This window comes from Gymnoscopelus braueri (assembly GCF_963280865.1).
Source record: "Gymnoscopelus braueri genome assembly, chromosome: 21".
NCBI classification, from domain to species: domain Eukaryota; kingdom Metazoa; phylum Chordata; class Actinopteri; order Myctophiformes; family Myctophidae; genus Gymnoscopelus; species Gymnoscopelus braueri.
In genome coordinates this window covers 2,722,258-2,737,821 of record NC_137623.1, presented here as the reverse complement: position 1 = coordinate 2,737,821, position 15,564 = coordinate 2,722,258, and the positions used below count along the sequence as shown (strand labels likewise).

General features: G+C 41.7%; 1 protein-coding gene across 1 annotated transcript in view; it reads left to right on the top strand.

Annotated features, from left to right (window-relative positions):
• The window catches only part of LOC308077338 (dnaJ homolog subfamily C member 13-like), a 107,424-nt gene that overhangs the window by 53,701 nt on the left and 38,159 nt on the right, over positions 1-15,564 (top strand). The window contains 13 exon segments of the mRNA XM_080417985.1: positions 1,938-1,955; positions 3,983-4,065; positions 4,456-4,609; positions 5,925-6,028; positions 6,536-6,695; positions 8,294-8,356; positions 9,192-9,293; positions 10,501-10,605; positions 12,161-12,363; positions 12,501-12,585; positions 13,699-13,853; positions 15,021-15,066; positions 15,309-15,463. Of these exon segments, the coding sequence (XP_080274111.1) occupies positions 1,938-1,955; positions 3,983-4,065; positions 4,456-4,609; positions 5,925-6,028; positions 6,536-6,695; positions 8,294-8,356; positions 9,192-9,293; positions 10,501-10,605; positions 12,161-12,363; positions 12,501-12,585; positions 13,699-13,853; positions 15,021-15,066; positions 15,309-15,463 (1,433 nt within the window).

Genomic DNA, 15,564 nt, shown 5'->3' with positions numbered 1-15,564 from the left:
AAGTAATCTATTACAAGTAAAAGTCCGGAATTCAAAATTGACTTGAGTAGAAGTACAAAAGTATTGGTATCAAAAAGTTAAAAGTAAAAGTACTCATTATGCAGAATGTCCCATTTCACAAGTTTTCCAACGTATACAAATCTTTTGAAAATAGCAGATCTACAAGCTCACAATGCGTCGCATCGCGACGCATTGTGAGCTTGTAGATCGGCTCTTCGGCTATTTTCAAATGGCCGAAATGTATATAGGGCTGAAGTGGTTAATGTATGTTTTGTAATAATAATCTAAATCTACAAAGTAACTAGTAACTAAAGTTTTAAAATAATTGTAGTGGATTAATAGTACAATATTTGCCTGAGATGTAGTGGAGTAGAAGTAAAAGTATTGACAATTGGAAATTCTCCGGTAAATTACAAATACCTCAAAATTGTACTTAAGTACAGTACTTAAGCAAATGTACTTATTTTACTTAAATGCTACTTTCCACCACTGATAAAATGTGTCTCTTGCTCCTCCTCCTGCTGGCGCTAGGCGGTACTGCAGCATCCTGAAGCACACTTGATAATATAACTCGGATCACTTGAACCTTTGCAGTTCCTCAGCATGGCTAGCAGTGACCAGCTTCCATGCTTAAAGACCCCCCCCCCCCCCCCACCCCCCTGCTGTTGACTATTGCAAGATGTATTTTATGCTATGCATTGTTTTTGAGCTCTGACATTATATTTCAGATAAAGGTGTTATTTTTGAGGACCAGGTCACTCAACAGAAGGCTTCATGCTTTCCGGCTTTTCACTGAAATCAAATCCACTCTCCAAATAAAGCAGATCGTCTCTGTCGGGTGGAAAGCTCATATGTCCCAAAACTGTGTTATACTTTTCAGGATTCAAATCCGAAACGGCAAAAGTAGCAGAATACACAAGCTCAAAAAGTGCGTTTTGAGCTTGTGAATTCTGCTACTTTTGCCGTTAAGCCATTCAATCCGGGAAACGAGTCTGTGTCACTTTAGATTTCTTTGGGCTATTCAAAAATAGCAGATCTACAAGCTCATAATGCGGCTGCCGCACTATGAGCTTGTAGATCTGCTATTTTGGAAAAATCGTGAAAATAAGTGCAAATCTTTGAATATGTATTATTTTTTAAGCGAACATTTGTAACTCAAACATTTGCTTCTGATGGTCCCCAGGGACATATATTCAAATATTTGCACAAATGTTCACGATTTTTCAAAAATAGCAGATCTACAAGTTGTAGATCTGCTGTTTTTGAATAGCCAAATAATTGCAGAGATTTGTTCTCGGATTGAATGGGTTAATTTGCGGGGGAAAAAAACACAAAAAGAGAGATAAGAGGTTTGTGCCCGACAGCAACGAGATCTAATTTCATGTCCTCAACAAGCTTCTCTTTGCTTCCTCTCCAGTTCTGAACACTTCTGTCATTTGACTTTGCTCCAAAATGGCTGATCTTCCTCCATCAATAATTGATAATCATTTTGAGAATATGTAACTTACATTAATTATACTAATCAAAGGCAAACATGTTGATATTTGCTGCCCTTTACACCACAGAGATACTTACTGAATTATTAGTCTGTGCTGGGAGGTGGGAACGTCTTTTACCAAAATAACTCTGAAGGGTTATAATGATGTGTTTTGATGTCAAGAAATATGACAATGTTATTGGTCAATTGATTAGTTTGCGTTTATTAGCATGCGTAGAGAAAAAAAAAACAAGAATCAAAGTCATGTGATGATCTTGTTGGCGTTATAGACTAAATGTGTTTTATTTTTTTATTTTTTTTTTGCATCAGTATTTTGAGTGACTCTTTTTATTGCGATCCGTCGCTCTTTGATCCAAAGGAACAATAACCTCTCTGTGTTGTCTTTGTCCCGCCCTCCTCTTGTCTTTTGTGTGGTTTTCTCTGCTGTCAATCAATGCAGCAGGACAGAAATAACCTGGTAAGTAGTCTACGGACCAATGGGATCCATCTGGTCTGTTACTGACCCCGCCCCCCCCCTCCTCCACACTCTAATCTAACGCACACACACACACACACACACACACACACACACACACACACACACACACACACACACACACACACACACACACACACACTGGGTGCGTTCTCTAATTCTAATCAGCTTCAGATGTGAAGATAACATACATGACTCAGTAATTATGAAGCAGAAAAAGCGTTTCATTGTACGCATGGCTTTTTCATTATTACATTTTTTAACCCATAAAGACCTGAGGCCCATTCTACAAACGCCTTCTAAATCAGAAGATTTGTGATAAAGAAATTCAAAAACTATTCAAACACCTTCACTTTTTTTTCCAAAAATGTTCAAAAATAGCTGATGTACAAGCACTTCGTGCCACGCTGCGAGCTTGTAGATCTGCTATTTTTGAGAACCACTGTTCTAAACCACTGTTAGCTCAAATCTAAAATGACACAGGCGCTTTCCCGGTCTTAAAGGGATAGTTCACCCCCAAAATGACATTTTTTCCCTATGTATTAGTCACCCCATGGAGACTTGAATTCATGGACATGTTTTAGTTTGTGTCTCATTCCTAAGACAATAATGTGATGACCGGCAGAGGTTCCGGTAGGAGACACAAAGAGTCTCCTTTGTGTCTCCTACCTGAACCACTGCCTACCGGTCCACTGGTCATCACATTATTGTCTTAGGAATGAGACAAAAACTAAAACATATCCATTAATTCAAGTCTCCATGGAGTGACTGATACATAGGAAAAAAGGTCATTTTTAGGGTGAACTACTAACTATAATAGGTTAATGACACTTGGTGATCAAAGTACACATTTAGCATCAAATCAGTGGCGATGATTAAAGAATGCACCCATATGTAGGACCCCCCCCCCCCCCCCCCCTTGGCATTTATGTTTTGTGAGGCTCTTTTATTTTTTTATATATGTTTCTATGTTGGTGTAATAACCACATTGTGTTATGTTTCTGGTGTTATTGTGTCTGTCCCTGGATTCTAACATTGTGCTTATGTACAGTATGCCATTGATTTAAAACAAACAAAAAACATGCTTTGTTTACATTGTAATAGAATCACATCATGCTATCTGGTGTACCTTGTGTGATGTCTGGGGCTCATGTTGTTCTGTGTTAAGTGTTGGTCACATCATTAACATGTTGTGTTAATCACAATGAATCATTTATAATAAGGCCCTGTGTCGTTATTATGCAGAATGGGCATTTATTAGCCAAATTCAATCCCGGAACGCATGTTTCTCATTTCAAGATTTCTTTGGGCTATTCAAAAATAGCAGATCTACAAGCTCGTAGTGCGGCACCGAGTGCCACGCTATGAGCCTGTAGATCTGTTATTTTTTTTATTTTTTTTGTGTGAAAATATGTGCAAATCTTTGAATATATATGTACATGTTTAACTCAAATCTACTGAGCCCTGGAGTGGCCGTTGATCGAAAAACACATTTTATTATTATTATTTTTTTTCCCGTTCAACAGCCACTCCAGGGCTCTGTACACATTATTGCTTCTGGGGGTCCCTGGAACAAAATATTTTGACATTGGGGGGCAAATACACATCACTTTGGGTGGTCCTTTGAGAACCATTGATATAGTATTATTATTTTTTTAAACAGTTTTTTAGGATTTAGAAGACATTATGTAGAATCCCACAGAAGCAAAGATTTGAGTTAAAAAGGTTTGCTTTAAAAAACATTCATATTCAAAGATTTGCACACATTTTCATGTTTTTTTCAAAAACCAAACAAATAGCAGATCTACAAGCTCGTAGCGCGGCACAGAGTGCTGCGCTACGAGCTTGTAGATCTGCTATTTTTACATAGCCCAAATAAATCTTAAAATGACACAGATACGTTCCTGCATTGAATGTGTTAATCACAATGAATCGATATAATAAGGTCCTGTTTCAGAACAGGCATTAATTAATGATCTGTCTGCATGCATGTTGTGGTTGAATTCCAGAACCCCAACCAAAAGCCTGTGATCCTGAGGAAGAGAAGACAGAGGATCAAGATAGAGTCCAACTGGGAGCTCTTCTACTACAGGTACACGTATGACCAGTGGTGTAAAGTACATTTACTCAAGTACTGTACTTAATTACAATTTTGAGTTACTTTTACTTTACCAGAGTTTTTCCAATTGTCAGTACTTTTACTTCTACTCCACTACATCTCAGAGGGAAATATTGTGCTTTTACTCCACTACAGTTATTTGAAAACTTAAGTTACTTTGCAGATATAAATTATTATATTTTAAAACACCACTTTAGCCCTATTTTATACCTAGGCTATTTGAAAATATAGGCGATCTGCAAGCTCACAACACGTCGCATCGCGGCACGTTTGTGAGCGTATAGATCTATAGGTCCGTCCGTCGCCCGTGTAGTTGTAGAAACCACTGTACTAACTAAGTCACATCCTTCTCTGCCGGTCCAGATTCCAGATGGACCACGCGCGCTCCAACCTCATCTGGAACCTGAAGACCCGGGAGGAGCTTCGAGACGCCCTGGAGGGCGAGATGCGCTCCTTCAGCGTGGACCGGGAGCTGGGCAGCGCCTCCGTCATCTCCTGGAACCACCAGGAGTTCGAGGTCAGGGGCTCACCACTCACCGTGATCCAATCGGATCCAGTGTTGATTTCGTCGACTAAAACTATGACGAAAAATGTTCGTCGACACCTAACTAAATGAAAACTAAGCTACGATGACTAAAACGGAGTCTAAATATATTGACAATTTCGTCAACAAATAAAAACTAGACTAAAATGTTAGTGAGGGATCTAGTGGAGAAGAGATCCAGTAGAACTAAAAGACAAGTCATTTTTATGTTTGGTTGCGCTCGGGTGTTGCGCTCTGAAAATAGCCGATCTACAAGCTCACAACGCGTCGCGCTGCGTCACGTTGTGAGCTTGTAGATCGGCTATTTTCAGCATGCAACCAAGTGTAAAAGCAGCCATTACGACGTCATCAAGGTACGGCCAAAACGCATTATAGTCGACTAAATCAACTGTAGATTTAGTCGACTATAATGTTATGATATTTAGTTGACTAAATCTAGACTAACTGTAAGACATTTCAGATGACTAAAATATTACTAAAACTAAATGGAATTTGATTAAAAAAAAAATTGCTGTCAAAATCAACACTAAACGGATCACATTCTACGGTTTAGCAACTCTCGAATATTTTTGTAGCGATTATTCCAGCAATTATATTTTCAATGAATCATAACAATCGAAAAATGTAAAAATAGTTATACATCAACGAATCGGTTAACCATTGAAGCTCGATTTATACTTTGTCGCACAATGGTGTCGTTCAAAAATAGTGAAAATAGCGGATCCACAAGCTCTCAATGTGTCGCGATGCGACGCGTTGTGAGCTTGTAGATCGTCTATTTACTCTATTTCTTATTTTTTTTCTGAACATTTTAGCCTGTAATGGCATGCTCAAAATAGTGGATGGATTATGAACCCATAGTTTTTGTCTTGTATACCAGGGTGAAAGTGTCATAATGTTGTGGACATGTTGGTCTCTGCAGGTCCGGTCTTAATGGGTTAATAATGTTGTGGACATGTTGGTCTCTGCAGGTCCGGTACGAATGCCTCTCAGAAGAGATAAAGATAAAGTGTCATAATGTTGTGGTCATGTTGGTCTCTGCAGGTTCGGTACGATTGCCTCTCAGAAGAGATAAAGATAAAGTGTCATAATGTTGTGGTCATGTTGGTCTCTGCAGGTTCGGTCTTAATGGGTTAATAATGTTGTGGTCATGTTGGTCTCTGCAGGTTCGGTACGAATGCCTTTCAGAAGAGATAAAGATAAAGTGTCATAATGTTGTTGACATGTTGGTCTCTGCAGGTCCGGTCTTAATGGGTTAATAATGTTGTGGTCATGTTGGTCTCTGCAGGTTCGGTACGATTGCCTCTCAGAAGAGATAAAGATCGGGGATTATTACCTGCGTCTGCTGCTGGAGGAGGACGAGAGCGACGAGTCCAGCGCCATCAAGAGATCGTAAGACCACAGCTCTTAGCGCTAGGGCCGTCACCATTTTGACAGTTTACTCCACCATTGATTGTCATACAAATATTTGCAATTAACAATTTAATTGTGGGGCTTTTAGTAAACATAAATACACAAAAAAAATGACATGACCGTTACCAATAATCAAAATATGCCATATTTAACATTTTAAACACTCAAAGTTTGTTACTAAGTAGTGTAAATAGCCGATCTGTAAGCTCACAACGCGTCGCATCACAACCCTTTGTGAGCTTGTAGATCTGCTATTTACACATTTTTTTGAATTTTTTTCTAAATTTATAAACCTTTTCTCAACGTGGAAACGATGATTATCGTGCAAAAAATATTGCGACTATTTCAAATAATTGCCATTATGTAATAGTCGTTGACAGGCTCTACTTAGTGCAGTATCAACCAGATTAGCGGTGCAGATTTTGTCCGTTGATCTCTTAGCCTAATGTTTTCCCCATTTTGTGTTTTTTCCCACGTTTCTCTAAGGTACGAGTTCTTCAACGAGCTCTACCACCGCTTTCTGCTCACGCCCAAGGTCACCATGAAGTGCCTGTGCCTGCAGGCCCTCGCCATCGTCTACGGGAAGTGCTGCGAGGAGATCGGCCCCTTCACCGACACCAAGTACATCGTGGGCATGCTGGACCGGGTGAGTAGTAGCAGTGGGTTGGGACCCATAGAGTTAAACATTATAATAGAGAGGGCACCGGAGATCTCCGCCCATCCACTTGTTGCTCACCCAGCGCATTTTCACCAGTGGTGGAAAAATTACTCAAATGTTTTACTTAAAGGAGAATTTTGGACTAAAGTTTTCTTACCTTTTCTATGACGTTATGATATCTTAGGATGCATGGTACAGTAGAAAAATGTCATAACTCCACACCTGAGCCGCCACAGTTTAAAAGGTGCGCGGATAGGCCTTAGGTTAGATCACATATTTTAATAGCTTTAAAAAAAAAAAAAAATGGTGAGATCTGACGTTCATAGTGACAGAACACTATGCAACCAAAAAAAAAAAAAAAAAAAAAAAACAAGTCTCGCTAGACGAGATTGAAATCTCGAGATTTCAATCTCGTCTAGTGAGACTTCTGTTTTTTTTTTTTTTTTTTTTTTTTTTGGGACAGTGTTCTGTCACTATGAACGTCAGATCAAAAAAAAAAAAAAAAAAAAGCTATTAAAATATGTGATCTAACCTAAGGCCTATCCGCGCACCTTTTAAGCTGTGGCGGCTCAGGGGTGGAGTTATGAAAATGTTCTACTGTACCATTCATCCTAAGATATCATAACGTCATAGAAAAGGTAAGAAAACTTTAGTCCAAAATTCCCCTTTAAGTAAAAGTATCAATACTGCAATGTAGAAATACTCTGTTACAAGTAAAAGTCCGGAATTCAAAATTTACCTGAGTAAAAGTGCAAAAGTATTGGCATCAAAATGTACTTAAAGTACCAAAAGTAGTAAGTACCGGTACTCATTATGCAGAATGTCCCATTTCACGAGTTTTCAAATGTATGAAAATCTTTTGAAAATAGCAGATCTACAAGCTCACAATGCGAGCTTGTAGATCTGCTATTTTCAAATGGCCAAAATGTAAATAGGGCTGAAGTGGTTAGTGTATGTTTTGTAATAATAATCAAAATCTACTAAGTAACTAGTAACTAAGGTTTTCAAATAAATGTAGTGGAGTAAAAGTACAATATTTGGACCCGATATGTAGTGGACTAGAAGTAAAAATATTGGAAATTGGAAATACTCAATAAAGTACAAATACCTCAAAATTGTTCTTAAGTACTGTACTTACTGTACTGTCGAAACAGAGTAGTTAAAGGGGAATACCACTCATTTTCAACATTGAACCATGTCATTCACCATGAACCATGTCTTAGAGCTGTTGTGTGGAAATAAGAAATGTTGCCTAGAATTGGTGAATTGATTGTTGGGGTCATGTGATCAGTGACATACGGCTGGTGTCCTCTTTGTCTCCGCCCTCTAGGCTGCTGCAGTCACTAGAATGGGGAATTTCTCTTCCAGCTGAAACAGTGTGACTTGTAGTAGTTTATAATGACATTATGGTTATATATCACATTTCACAAGACATTGTACTTGTAGATAATAGAAATCAATTGGCTGAAAATGCTTTAACAAGTCTTAACTTTATATTCAAGGCCCCTTTTGCAACCCCGGTTCAAAAGGGGTCCTCTCTGACACCGTTTTGCCCTCATGTTGAACATCTCCTCTTGTGTTTCCAGTGTACAGACAGGCTGGAACGAGACAGACTCATCCTGTTCCTGAACAAACTCATTCTCAACAAGGTGAGTTAATGGCGGAAATAATCCATATTTATACACTTCTCCCACTGATCTGTACAGTTTATGTTTCTGAGGAGCATCTCTTCATAACACACAGGGTGGAAACCTGTCCAAAACTGTTAAGTTTTCAGGATTCAAATTCAGAAATATCAACAGCAGCAGATCTACAAGCTCAAAACGCACGGCTTCATGCCACGTTTCAAGCTTCAAGATCTGCTGCTGTTGATGCTTTTCTGTGACGCTGTGTCAGGGACGTGCTGCCTCGGGGAAATCTGGGACAATTCCCGAACGGCCGCTCCATTCCAGGCCGACCAGGCCAGCCGTTTAAAAAAGAAATATATATATATATATATATTTATATATGTATATATATATTTTTAAACTTTTTTTTCCCTCCACTTTGTGGGTCTGGGCCTACAAAGTAAATATAACTCATGTCATTGGCCCACTGGCTTGTCTCTCATCTGAAATGGCCAATCCTTGAGCAGTATCGGCCCACATTACCTCCAGTATTTTGTACATTTTTCATTGTTTATTAATAATAATAATGAATAATAATAAATGAAAATATACCGCTCATCGGTTAGTATTTCGGACCTCGGCGCGCGACCGGAGGCAAAATAAATTCCTTACGGGCCTTTCTTTCTGAGGTTCCAGGCTGAATTAGGTTCCCAGCACGTCCCTGATGCTGTTGTATGATCGTTAAGTAGGGTGTTAATTTACACAAAACTCAAGAAGTTAGAATATTGGAGATAAGAGGTTTCTGCCCGTTATGCAGCGCTATACTTCTTGGTTTTTGTTGTTGTTCACGGTTGATATCTTCAATATCTTTGTGCAGAAAAACGTGAGGGAGGTGATGGACTCTAACGGGGTTCGTATCCTGGTGGACCTCCTGACCATGGCCCACCTGCACACCAGTAGAGCCACTGTACCGCTACAGGTAAAACACACTGTACCACTACAGGTAAACACACTGTACCGCTACAGGTAAACACACTGTACCGCTACAGGTAAACACACTGTACCGCTACAGGTAAACACACTGTACCGCTACAGGTAAACACACTGTACCGCTACAGGTAAACACACTGTACCGCTACAGGTAAACACACTGTACCGCTACAGGTAAACACACTGTACCGCTACAGGTAAACACACTGTACCGCTACAGGTAAACACACTGTACCGCTACAGGTAAACACACTGTACCGCTACAGGTAAACACACTGTACCGCTACAGGTAAAACACACTGTACCGCTACAGGTAAACACACTGTACCGCTACAGGTAAACACACTGTACCGCTACAGGTAAACACACTGTACCGCTACAGGTAAACACACTGTACCGCTACAGGTAAACACACTGTACCGCTACAGGTAAACACACTGTACCGCTACAGGTAAACACACTGTACCGCTACAGGTAAAACACACTGTACCGCTACAGGTAAAACACACTGTACCGCTACAGGTAAAACACACTTACAATTACCATACTTTTAGGCCCGAAAACCCGTCATTATGTGCTTAATGTCCTCAAAGTCACGCATCCAACAAGCTTTGAACTGAGCAGATTGAACCTTCTGTTCCAGAAATAATGGCCAAACCATCTTGAAAACGGCCACTTTCGGCCACTTTCGATCGCCGATTTTTGATTGAGTTATAGCCATTGCCGCCCGTTTTTCTTTAATAACACGGGCTAGGAAGGTCTTCACGGAACCCGAGGCTCGGCCGGGCCCGACTAATTAGCATAAGTTTTGGGCCAGGCTCGGCCCGAAAACGTCGGTTAGGGTTCGGGCAGAATTTGAGAACTCAAACCACTACACTACATTCTGTTATTACATGGCTTGAACAGGACTGCAAGGGAATTCCCCCGTCACTTGATTCACAAAACACCCGGGCATCAAATACCTCAAAATTATACTTAAGTACAGTACTTGAGTACATGTGCTTAGTTACTTTTACACCACTGCAAATCAAGTGGTGTTCCTCAGAACAACATGTTCTAAAAGACGGGTCTCTCTAGGTCTGCATCTGCTCCATGCATTTTAAAAGGACCCACAGATCTGCCTTCTAAGGTGTCAGTGTGTTGTGATTGAGGCTGGATGATGAAAGCTGTGCTGCTTGTGTTGCGTCTCTCCACAGAGCAACGTTCTGGAGGCCTCCCCCGACATGAAGAGGGAGAGCGAGAAGGAGTGGTACTTTGGCAACGCCGACAAAGAGAGGAGAGGTCCCTTCAGTTTTGAGGAGGTATGTATGTAGTATGTCTTCCATTTCACACATCTGCATGTTCTCCCAATTTATTTTTCATTTTTTTTTAATAATTTTTTTTGCACGTAAGCAGTGTTGTGCCTGAACGCGTTCAATGAACTATCGTTCAATGAACTATCGTTCAATGAACTATCGTTCAATGAACTCGTTCATGTTTTGGGCGAACGTGAACTGAACGTACTGTATTTCCGCTAGATGAACGTTATTGTGAACGCGTTCATTCTGGCGTTTTTGAACGGCGCTCCCTCACAGTATGACTTTGTTCAAGAGAGTGCCAGATTTCCATGGTTACATCGGTTTGTCATGTTGTATTTCATCCTATCCTGTGTTTCCGAGGCGCCTTGAACGCACCATCAGCCAAAAAATAAATAAAAGCCGGACGGTCTCTGACGTTTCATGTCCGCTGCAGCGCAGTGTGAACCCAGTCTACGTGTTGACTACAGACTAACTATGCAGCACCCGTGATTAGATTACAGATATCCCCTCAGGTTAAAAATGCAAGATTTTTATGGGGCTAAAATTCCAAATAGAGTATAGAGCATCGCAGTTGCGGCCACTTCCGTGTTCCACTGCAAAATACTCAATGCATTTTTCCCATTGACATTTCCGAAAATATTGATATCAATTATTTTAAGCCTAGAATCAAGCCATCCAGGGTCCTGGTGAATCATGACCATAGAACGTTTGATTCTGTGAAAAAACATTTTTGAAAACGGCAAAACAAAGGGTATTTATTAAATATAGTATATCATATAATTAAATATAAAATCATAAAATCACAGAAAAAAGATTTTTATGGTCATGATTCACCAGGACCCTGGATGGCTTGATTCTAGGCTTAAAATAATTTATATATATTTTTTTGGAAATGTCAATGGGAAAAATGCATTGAGTATTTTGAAGTGGAACCAGGAAGTGGGCGGGAACTGCGATGCTCTATAGAAGTCCTGACGTCACTCGTTCATCCTCTGGTTCGTAAAGTCATTTCTCTATGGAGAATAACATTGGGTCATCTTAGAATCGTCTCATATAAGAATTGTGGTACAAAAATAAACAAACTGTCTCGGCGATATTGTCAGGGAGGAGGTTCTGTATCGTTTATGATAGTCAGTCACTTATATTTGATACAGTCTGTTTCTGGGGAAAATGTAACTAATTTTTCGGAAGTAACATTAGCGTTTTTTCACCGTCAGTTGATGCTTCATATCCATAAGAGTCAAACCGCCGGGGTCATTTGTTTATTTTTGGAACACAGTTCTTATTTGACGTGATATTAAACACGTCTATGGGAATTCAGAACGGGGGGGGGAAAAAACGCAACCCAGGTAGGATGTGTAAATGACGTCAGACTTCGGTGCTCTATGCTTGTCAAATATGATTATTTTGGGGGGTGGCGGCCTGAAACGTTTGTGAACCCTTTGCTCTCTAGGCCATCGGCGCCGAGCTTTTAGACTTTAAATCCAAGGTGTGGCGGAAGTTTTGCACTGATTATGTCTGATTATGAACAAAAACTGTGGTTTGTTCCTTTTTCCAGATGCAGGAGTTCTGGAGCACGGGCGTGCTGACGGCCAAGACGCGGTGCTGGGCCCAGGGCATGGACGGCTGGCGCCCCCTGCAGGCCATCCCTCAGCTGAAGTGGTGTCTCCTGGCCAGCGGGCAGGCTGTGATGAACGAGTCAGACCTGGCAACCCTCATCCTCAACATGCTGATCACCATGTGCTCCTACTATCCCAGCAGGTACACACTAGAGTACTAGTACACACACACACACACACACACACACACACACACACACACACACACACACACACACACACACACAGTGTATATATTGCGTACAGTATATATGATCATAATGTCTTTGTGTTATCCAGGGATCAGGACAATGCTATAATCCGTCCTCTACCTAAGATCAAGAGGCTGATCAGTGACAACACATGTCTTCCTCACATTGTCCAGGTGAGACCCCCCTCATTGTGTTATTGTCTCCACCAGGCCGAAAGGCATGGCGAGAGTATGTTTTCACCCCTGTCCGTCCGTCCGTCCGTCCGTCTGTGTGTCCGTCCGTCCGTCCGTCATTCTGTCATTTTGTGTACAGCTAATCTCTGGCACCGTTGGCTTGATCGCAGAGAAACTGTGCACACACACTCCCTGGATGCCAGTGCAGAACCTCTGCCCCAAATTTTTCACATCGGCCTGTTATAGCGCCACCAGGAGGCCGCTTTTTGCAAAACACATTTTTTGACAGTACTCCTACAGATTTTGGCCAAAAATCACCCAAATCGGTACACAGTATCTCTATAGTCATTAAAAGAAACGGCTCATTTCAGATTTTTCATATTCCATCCTGATTGGCAAAAATTGTCTTTCAAAGTTTGCAGGAGTACTCCGCTTCGAACAAAATGCCTCAAATCATGAACACAGCATGCAATTTCTGTGAAATTTTGCACACACATTCCCATTAGGCCGAGGAAGAAATGCCATTTGAAAATGTTCAAATCAGCCTCATGGTGGCGCTGTAACAGGCCGAGTTCGTGTTTTTACCTATAACTGCACCGATCAGTGTAAAACTTTGTATGCACACTCTCTAGAGGCCAAGGAAAAACATTTGCCCTGCATTTTTCACATTTTCCTTTTATAGCGCCACCAGGAGGCAGACAATTTTTTGGATATTAAGCCTTCAGATTTGATCCAAATTTCACGCAAATCGGAACACATGATCTTTATAGTCATGTGATCAAGACGGATCTGCACCCTTTTCACATTGGCCTATTATAGCGCCACCAGGTGGCCATAATAACCTACCTGACCTGGCGGAGACTTGTGCTCCGAGGAGCACTTTTTCTAGTTATTATTGTATACGCCTTTAACCAATTCAACATTTTCATGGCAAGGACCCCCAGATTAATATGTATTTGTCCGCATACCCCCCCCATCTGAAAATATTTTTTGCCAGCCCCCCCCCTCCCCCCCATACAATATGTGTTGTTAAAATGTTTCACAGCTAAACATCATGTAGACCTGCTTGAGGTTTCTGCTCCCTTTATGTAACACTGTGTTTGTGTCGTCCAGCTGCTGCTGACCTTCGACCCCATCCTGGTGGAGAAGGTGGCTAACATCATGTACATGGTGATGCAGGACAACCCCAACCTGCAGAGACTCTACCTCACCGGAGTCTTCTTCTTCATTATGATGTACACAGGCTCCAATGTGCTGCCTGTGGCCCGGTGAGGAGACACACGCACACACGCACACGCACACGCACACACACACACACACACACACGCACACGCACACGCACACGCGCACGCGCACACACACACACACACACACACACACACACACTAGAGGTCTTCACGGGTTCAATATAAAAACCCTAACCCAAATGGGCTCGCGAAAATGTTACCCGTATCCGAATAGACCCGGCCCATTATTAGAAATCTGAGTTCCGGACCCGAACAGTACCGAGAGCTGTCGTAGGTACCCGACCCGTATAGAACCGTGACATACCAGAACCGGATCCGTACGTAACCCGAGGCCCCGAAATGCCCGAATGCAAAATAGTTTGCCAACTAGTTATTACTACAAGTTGTCCAGCGTTAAATAAGACTTGTGTTTGTTACTTTCTTACCTAAACGTAGCCTCCATGGTTGCTGCGCACTGCCAGCCCCATAATCCCAGTCAATGCTCATTGGACAGTTTATAAATAAAAAATTAATCCACGTTCTCTTTAGAAGTGTATAATCCTTCTTCATTGGTGACGATAATCCACGTTAATATCTGTTGTTTAACATTATAATCGGCTTTGGAGTTTCCATTGTGCTTTGCAGAGGATGCCGGTAACAACACGCTATGACAACTCGACTGTTTTACCATTTTGAACCATTAACCAAAGCGTTACGTTAACCAACAATATTTGATATAACTGCCCCCCGAACTCAAACCTCACGCAGGCAGCTCGACTCCCACTGACCGGTGGAGAAAAAGAGGGGGGGTGGGGGTGATTGACAGCTGTGGCCGCCAATCGCCGGGTCCACTCGGGTATTAGCGTACCCGTCGATTTCACTGTCGGAACCCCAGAGACCCAAGACAAACCGTAACGGTTCCGTCCCAGACCCGAAGTCACTTCTTGTAAATGGACCCGTTTCCGAGCCGGGTTTGGGTCGGATCCCGGGTATTTCGGGTAACATGCTTAACCCGAAGACCTCTAGCACACATGCGCACACTTCATCATGATGTACACAGGCTCCAATGTGCTGCCTGTCGCCCGGTCAGCTCACATGCACGCACACACACGCACACACACACACACACACACACACACACACACACACATTACATGTTTTTTGGTGTGTTTCTGGCTCTTATACATCCTGTCTCTTGTCTCTCCTCAGGTTTTTAAAGTATACTCATCTCAAGCAGGCCTTCAGATCAGAGGAGGTAAAAGTACACTTTATTATACTTTATACACGTGTTAATATCGTGACAGCCCTACTTATTAATGGATTGATTGATTGATTGATTGAATACTTAATTAATATTACAGAGGTACAGTCATACAATAATGCTGTAAAGGATAACACAAAAAGCCTGTGAGGGCTTGTTTCCATTGTGGTCCTGTGTATTCAATTCATCCAGGATCCCATGAAGCTCTATAGCCGGTTGTTCTTCCTCCTCTGCAGGCTAAAGGTCAGGACATCGTGCAGCGTAGCGTCCTGGGCCCCGTGCTGCCTGAGGCCATGGTGTGTTACCTGGAGAACTACGAGGCCGAGCGCTTCTCTGAGATCTTCCTGGGAGAGTTCGACACGCCCGAGGCCATCTGGAGCAGTGAGATGAGGTTAGGACATGTCTTATTGTTTCATCCAGTGGTTTTCAACCCTTTTCATGCCAGGGACCCCTAAATTGATATACATTTGGCCGCCACGGACCCCTATCTGA